Source organism: Drosophila hydei, unplaced genomic scaffold (assembly GCF_003285905.1).
Source record: "Drosophila hydei strain 15085-1641.00,03,60 unplaced genomic scaffold, DhydRS2 tig00000001-arrow-pilon, whole genome shotgun sequence".
Lineage (NCBI taxonomy): Eukaryota > Metazoa > Arthropoda > Insecta > Diptera > Drosophilidae > Drosophila > Drosophila hydei.
In genome coordinates this window covers 1,475,252-1,482,877 of record NW_022045643.1, presented here as the reverse complement: position 1 = coordinate 1,482,877, position 7,626 = coordinate 1,475,252, and the positions used below count along the sequence as shown (strand labels likewise).

At 40.1% G+C, this 7,626-nt stretch overlaps 2 protein-coding genes across 2 annotated transcripts in view; both read right to left on the bottom strand.

The window, feature by feature from the left end:
- Nucleotides 1–23: 23 nt before the first annotated feature.
- On the bottom strand, nucleotides 24–1,317 carry LOC111603075 (eukaryotic translation initiation factor 4E1). Its single transcript, XM_023320535.2, has 5 exons — nucleotides 1,234–1,317; nucleotides 827–1,159; nucleotides 693–767; nucleotides 445–632; nucleotides 24–387 (listed from the first exon to the last, which is right to left on the bottom strand). Exons 2-5 carry the CDS (start codon nucleotides 1,117–1,119, stop codon nucleotides 227–229), a joined length of 717 nt encoding a protein of 238 aa, XP_023176303.1. The 5' UTR covers nucleotides 1,120–1,159; nucleotides 1,234–1,317; the 3' UTR covers nucleotides 24–226.
- Nucleotides 1,318–1,924: 607 nt separating this feature from the next.
- Nucleotides 1,925–7,626, bottom strand: part of LOC111603069 (serine/threonine-protein kinase phg2) — a 33,860-nt gene continuing 28,158 nt past the window's right edge. The window contains exons 3-4 of the mRNA XM_023320527.2: nucleotides 2,970–3,397; nucleotides 1,925–2,908 (exon numbers count right to left, since the gene is read on the bottom strand). Coding sequence (XP_023176295.2) covers nucleotides 2,032–2,908; nucleotides 2,970–3,397 — 1,305 coding nt within the window. The 3' untranslated portion in view covers nucleotides 1,925–2,031. The remainder of the gene's footprint in view (nucleotides 2,909–2,969; nucleotides 3,398–7,626) is intronic.

Sequence of the window (7,626 nt, the reverse complement as noted above, 5' to 3'; positions counted from 1 at the left end):
GAAAAGACGTCTTATGGCCCCTTCAACAATCTGCGGCGAACAAACATTTTTATTAAGAATAATAAATAAGGTACGGTAATTTTTTTAAGCTTGCTGTCAGAATTTGTTTGTTGAATTTCAAAATACAATTTGGGTCAAAAATATATCCAATTAGGTTCTTATACTATTGAGCACTTATACTACGCTAGTCTTATATGCTGTACATACGCATTTATAAAATGTATAATCATAGACTATATACAGATCTGACCCCAGAATTTATTTTTGACATCGCATCCGAGTGCAGCTGGTATTGCAAATTGTGCGATTGTAGGTGTAATAAGGTTTTCAACTTAAAACCGATCTCTAAAACAGCCAGCTCGTTAGTTCCATTGGCCGTCCAAACAGCTGCAAGCGTTAAATGGAATCCTAACACTTTTAGTTTCAGATTATTTGCGTACTCACATATCTTATTGCTTTTCGCACGTATATTTACTACAGCACCGCAGATTTCACTAGCATATTCAAAGGACTCGCCAACCATCATTAACAATATATCCAACCAAATGCGATCCAAGGCGTACTTCGAACTCTTGCCGACAGTAAACAGCCAGCGGCCCCCCTTTATATTTGCTTCGTCCTCCCACATGGGTCTGTAGATCAGATATTTGGAAACGCTTCTGGAGTATTATAGACAACTACGCTTAGCTTACTGTATGCCTTGTTTGAACATATAATAATCGCTGCCAATCTTAAGTTCGGATGGTGTTTTGATCGTATAATACAAGCTGAAAGATTCACGAATCTCACTAGCTTTATAAAGTTGGGAAATTCTCGATACACATACCCCCAAAACGTTTCGATGCTATCAATTTGTGTGATTTCATTGAGCATATCCTTCCAGTGTTTAGTTCGATCGTTCTCTAGGTACCATAGCGTCCAGACATGCTCTAACGGATGTTTGTATTCGATTTTGTACGTCTGTTCACTTTGCTCCCCGGGCATACTTTCCAGCTCATGGTCCCGATCCTTTTGCAGCTCGTGCTTTTCGTTATGGACTGATTGTTCTAAGCGACTCTGCAGAAATTTATTTGGTTCAAAGACCGAAGATTCAAACGTTTGCATTTGGGCGCTGGCCATCCTAATTAATAATGTTTGTAGATAACACCTGTCTACCACTCTTAAAGAGTAGCAAAAAGTTAACGAAATGTATATTAGCGATGAGTGCGTTTGCCGGAATATTGCAAAAAATACCGAAAAGTTTGGAGCGAAACGTAACGTGCCGAAACGAGGAATTCTAACAATCAGAAAGAATGCAGAATGAAACCGAACAATTGACAAAAAAAACAAAGGAGATGTCAAAGAAAATTTCACCTGAAATCAAGCCTGCTGCGTTATTATCTAACATTCTCATTCATAAATTTTACACATTTTAAGCCAAATTTAACATTTCCTTACGTTTTACTTTCTTTCTACTAATCATTGCTGTTGTCATTCATAAGTGTTGAGCAGTGTCAGGCGAGCAGAATGAACAAAAACAAGAGAGAGAGCGAGATGTCACTATTGCTAACTGCAGCAGAGTGTGGCTGCACTGTGTGCTGTCTGCAAGTGGGAGTGAGCACAATAGTTGAGCTGCGAGCAAACTAAATGGTGACAAATCTATCCCATTTGATTGGCCTAACATCCAAACGGATATTCGCCGCGCTCATTAGCATAGGCTTTTGCTCTTTGCTCTGCTGCTCTCTTAGAGTTTTCGCTGATTGTTTTTAAAGATTTTTGTAGTTTTACTTTAATATTTATTTAGAGCTGCAAATTATATAAATACTGCAAAACTTAAGTTAAATCTTTACAAAAAAAATTAAATTAAAAAATGCGTAGTTTTTAATGATAAGAAACTGAAACTAAATACATTTTTAAAACATAATTATACTTGAATAAAGTACACAATTTTAAACATTAAGGAACGGCTACGAACTAAACGACAGGCACTAGCGAAAGGGAAAAACAATAACTAAAACTTAATTTTAAAATGGAGTTCGAAATGCGTGCAGCCTAGACCCAGAGCACAGCGGCTGCATCCTCGTTGGAGAGCGTGGAGAAGCGCTGATATCGATTCGCATTTCGATAGGTTTTCGCGGGCGATTGGCAGTTCAAGGTGCTACTGCTGCTGCTGCTGCTGGGCGAATGTTGCGGCTGCAGTGGCACGCCCACCACATTCAGCGCCGACTTCAGCGTCGAGTTGCGACTCTCTGTGGAGACCGAGAGACGGCAACTATTGCCGCCTATCAAGGTGGAGCTAAGCGGCAGACCCACATCATGGAAGGAGCTGATCGAGCTGAAGCCGCTCTCATCCTCTGTGCTGGAGCCATTGTGCTGATTGTTGCTGACAGCTGTTGGGCTCTGCTTGTTGCTGCTGCTGGCCGTGTGGTTCTCTTCATCGGTTTCTATTTTCGACGAGGACGAGGCCGTCGAGGAGATGGTGGAATGCACAGAGCTATCGGTGGAGCTGCGCAGCGATAGACGAGAATCTCGCATCGTATTGGCGCGCAAGAAGAGGAGTTCAGGGCTAACAGCAGACGAAGTGGCGCTGTTGTTGTTGATGCTGCTGCTGTTGTTGCTGTTGCTGTTGTTGGTGGTATTGTTGTTGTCAGCTGGTTGATTGAGCGTTGCGTCCAGGCTAGTGGAATTGAGCAGTGGCGGTGCCAGCAGCGTCAACGCAGAGTTGGCTTTCTGACTCTGGCTTCTGAGTCTCTGGTTGGCAGCTGCACCATGTGGCAGCATCGTGAGATCCGGCTGCTGCTGGGATGTGTGCAACAGATTGCGTATGGTGCGTGCCAGACGAAATGCCTCCTGATTGAGCTTCTCCTCGGCTGCCTCGGGCGAAGACAAACGCGACTTGCAGCCGCCTAGTTTCTTGGGGGAGCGGCGCCTGTGGACGAAGCAAGTTAGATTAGCAAATTTGAAACTCTTTGAATCACCCTCGCTCTCACCAGGTAAAGTCCTTGAAGGCATTGTAGCTGCCTGCTGGCGCAATGCTCTCGTAGCTGTGCTCCTCGTTCATCGTCAGCATCGATTTGTTTAGCATCAAATTTGTGCTGCTGCGCGCGCGCAGATACGAGGCGGAGTTCGAGGCCGAGGCGGTGGAGCTGCTGCAGCCGCTGCCGCCCCCAGTTGCATCTACAAGGCAGCCATTGGGATCGCTCTGCACACCCTGCACATGATGCAGACTCTTTGAGCGCGAGATTTGCTCGCCCAGGCCGCTTAAGCTGTGTCGATTCGTTGGCTGTTGGCGTTGCTGTTGTTGCTGCTGCAACTGTTGCTGTTGCTGCTGCTGCAACTGTTGCTGCTGCTCAAAGCGCTCAAAGAAGCGAGCAACTTCCTCCATGACAGCACGATACATTTCACAATTGGTTTCGGTCTAGAAAAGGGTGGAAGAGATAAGTTAGTTTGGTATAATTTGGGAACTGTTCATCATGTGCTATTATATAGCTGAAAGTTATTAGAGAACTGCCTGGGCTGAAAGTGGTTGGAGTCAATTTTAACTAACTTCCATTAGCCTATTCCCAGCCACTCAAAATTGTGTCATCATTAATATATCTCTGACTACACAAATTATTTAATTTCACCTCATTTTCTGAGCATTCAAATTCTCAAATTCCTGAGAATTGCATAGAACGGCAGCATTTAGTGTGAATTTAAGTAAATGCAACTGGTTATTAAGCCAATTGAGCTACGTTTATACCTATAATTGTCAGCATGAATAATCGCTGGATTATGCAATGATATAGTCGCGCGCTATGCATAAACGCTTTGGCTCTTTGTTTGCCATAGAAGAAACGTCGCCCTGCCTGGTACTCCACGCCCCTAGTCTATACAGCTCTACTGTTCTATTCCAGTCGTCGCTCTGCCACCTCGTATATATATATATAATTTAACGCTTCGTCTGCTCCGATTTGAAATTCATTTGCAGCAATTTGTTATGTTAATTAACTTAAGTAACTTTGCATGCAAATTTCCTCTTCTTCGTCTTCTTCTTTGTCTTTGTTTCTAGAGTTCGAAATTCTTTTAATGACGATTTTATGCGCGCTTTCTGAAACGAAATTTTGGTTTCATTTGTTTTTCTTTTTAACTGTTTTCTCACTGCACTCATAACTCTTCAGATTGGGAGTTTTTCACTTTTCCATTCATTCGGGCAAGGTCGTTGCCACAGTAAACTCTCTATTTAATGAATTTATGATATTCGATATTTATCTAAAGGCAATTTATAGATTATGTTAATTTTCAGTCTATCATAGATCGTTGCATTTGTCGAGCAGTCGCCGCCGCCCCCTGCCACCTCGTGCTTTCCACTCGTTTCACAACTTTCACTCGTACAAAAATCTGACTTCAATTTCAGCTTGGCGGTCTTTAGCCAGTTGGTTGGCCAAGAAATTAGACTAGTCTAATTAACGGGCGGGCACAGCTGCCAAATTGGCAACACTCAAAGTGTTAAGGATGCCACCTGACCAAAACGGCAGCTGCTCTATGCCACACCCACTTGCTGCATGCCACATGGCCAAAAAGAGTTTCACACGACGCCCAAATGAGGCAAAAGCTCAACACCAACAACCAACAACAACAAAAACTAAAAACAAATGTTGGCAATGCAATTTGGCAGCAAGCGATTTTAGCCAATGTTTTGTTTTTGGTCTTTTGCTTTTGGCCAGCCTGCTGATTACGTAAGCTACAAAATGTTTGTTGCTGCTGTTGCGGTTGCTGATAATGTTGCTGTTGCTGCTGTTGTTGCAGCTAGTTGTTGTTAATGCTCGTTTTGCCGTTTGGCAGCAGCAGCAGCAGCAGCAATTGCCGTTTAACGTTTTCCTGCTGCGTGTTTATTGGTTTGAAGATGGGAATTACAAGTGCCAAAACCCCACACACAGACACACACACATCTTATACTTAGACTCACACACACACACACTCACATATCTGTGTCCAAGATTTATGCAATTGCGCAAAACAACAGGTTTAAGTGCGCCGTTTAGGATTCCAAATACTTTTTAAGTATATTAATTATGTTGTAGCTAATGCAGATATATATATATATATATATATATATATATATATATATATATATATATATATATATATATATATATATATATTATACATATATGTATACATATATACATATACATATGCATATAAAAGTAGTTTTAAGTGCTAATTTAATTACATCTCCTTATGACATTCTTGCGCAAGTTTATTATTCTTATGCTTGCTGACGATGTTAAAGGAGTATATTAGTTTTGTGCAAGTGAGCCTAAATCAATTGATGAATTTAGTTAAAATATGCTCGCTTACAGCTTACAAACAGATATATATATATATATATATATATATATATATATGTATATGCTTTTATTCATGTTGAATTGCAGTAAGAGAAGAAGAACTTGGATAATAGAATGGAAAGCGTACAATCAGAGTTCCAGAGGCAAGACCTAGAAGACAGTCTTCAACAAAAGCTTGTGCAGCAAACTCGAAGATATCACGTTCAAGGAACTGCGTTGCTAGTGACGTGGACAATAAAGAATCTCATAGATATAGTATATACCATACTTAAAATATAGTTGAGCGCGTTGAGGGCCTGGCAAAGCAATAAAAACTATATCTTCCACAGCATGATGTGCCTACAAAAATATTGATATTCGAATAAACTTAGTTGTTCTGGTAACATGCAACATTATGCTGCAGCATGGAAATCGATGTCGTAATTATCAGTAAGTATCCATATTTGTAGTTATTTTAGTAATACTAAATTTTGCTTTTTTTATATATAATATAATTATTAATTCATTTGGATCATCAAACGCTTAGTGTATTCAATGATACTGAAGTAGCCATAAAAGCATAAAAATCTAATGAAACTAAATTTGAAATATCTTCAAAAGTCTCATAAGAGTAGACAATGCTCCATCAACAGATGTCAATGATATGCAAGAGACAAGAATTTGCAGCAAGTTGCTGCAGCAACAACTCAGTTCGCATGGTTTGGCCAGGCAGCGGCAGCTTTAAGCATGTGAAAGTGTTGTTCTTGTTGTTGCTGTTTGCAAAGTGCTTATTTAAAGCACATTTGACAGGCTTAACGAATCGAGTTCCCTATACACTGTGGCTCTCTTACTTTTTTGGTCACTTCCTGCCCACAATTTGGTTCATTAAAAACCCATCTAGAGCTGGGCTGAGCTGAGTTGGGCTGAGGCAGCATCCGCTCCACACACAGACACAGAGTGTGAGTGAGATGGAGGGAAAACTGTGCGCATAAATTAAAGTTCCTGCCTTCAATCAATCGATGGCCATCAATCAAAGCGGCTCAGGGATTGAAACTCGATGTCTGTGCGCCTCGCAGCTCTGGCGGCCCACGCTTCATTTCCCTGATTTGTTTGCTGTTTAATGAAGTTGTAGTCGATGTTGTTGTAATTTTTTGCCGCTTGTCGCTGCTGCTGCTGCTGACCGGCTTTGGCTGCTGCATAACCCAGTTTCGCCTCGGTTTTTTTTTGCGCCTTGTCTTAAGTTTTCCGGCGGCATTCCAAGTGCACGAGAGCAGCGAGAGAAGTGTGGAAAATATTTATCACTGATTAGATTGCAATTTTCTGCCGTCGGCTTTCCAAGCAGGCGCATTTAAAAGCGCATTAAATCAAAATGAAAGCGTAAATATTGTTGTAAGTTGATGAATTAAAGAATCTGAAATCAGTTGCTCGATTGAAAGTGTTGCAATGTGTGTAAACAGCGCGCGCCATCTGCCATACGCAGTATCTGTGGAAAGCTGAAGGTCAGCATGGTTCAAATATGGCTTGGAAACTCAATTGAAGAAAACACAGTAGAAGAAGAAGATGATGATGAAGAAGTTGAGTATTGAGCACAAGCTACGCTTAGCTATTAACCAGGTTAGTTGAAATGCGACCCAAATACTTGGCAGTTCTTGTCTTCCCAATTTGAAGCTGATCAATTAGTTACGCACAAGTTGGGTGGGCAACAAATAAAATAAATGGAAGATTGTTAGATTAGATATATTCTAGTCTGTTTCATTGAAATAATAGATTATGAATAATCATTTTGAATTCCTTTAGATATTTTATTTTTTTTTTTGTGTTTCCTGACTGTCATCTTTTATCTTTTATTCTTTCTATTTTCTAGCTTCTTCTAGATTATATTTTCTTCTATCCTATTCAATTTTATATTCTCTTCTAGCTTCTGTCATCTTCTAACTCCATCTCTCCTCTTCTATCTTCTATCTTCTATCTTCTATCTTCTATCTTCTATCTTCTATCTTCTATCTTCTATCTTCTATCTTCTATCTTCTATCTTCTATCTTCTATCTTCTATCTTCTATCTTCTATCTTCTATCTTCTATCTTCTATCTTCTATCTTCTCTTCTATCTTCTATCTTCTATCTTCTATCTTCTATCTTCTATCTTCTATCTTCTATCTTCTATCTTCTATCTTCTATCTTCTATCTTCTATCTTCTATCTTCTATCTTCTATCTTCTATCTTCTATCTTTTAACTTCCAACTTCTTACTGCTAACCATTAACTTATTCTATATTCTATCTTTTTCCATCTTCTATAACTAACTACTATTCTTTTCTATCTTCCATCTGCTAACTT

What these genes read in the sequence shown, in the direction of transcription:
- LOC111603075 (XM_023320535.2), bottom strand. Translation starts at nt 1,119, where the DNA reads ATGGCCAGCGCCCAAATGCAAACGTTTGAATCTTCGGTCTTTGAACCA. An exon ending in AGCATCGAAACGTTTTGGGG is followed by an intron (nt 768 to 826) that starts GTATGTGTATCG and finishes TGAATCTTTCAG; the next exon opens with CTTGTATTATACGATCAAAA. An exon ending in ATGTTCAAACAAGGCATACA is followed by an intron (nt 633 to 692) that starts GTAAGCTAAGCG and finishes TCTGATCTACAG; the next exon opens with ACCCATGTGGGAGGACGAAG.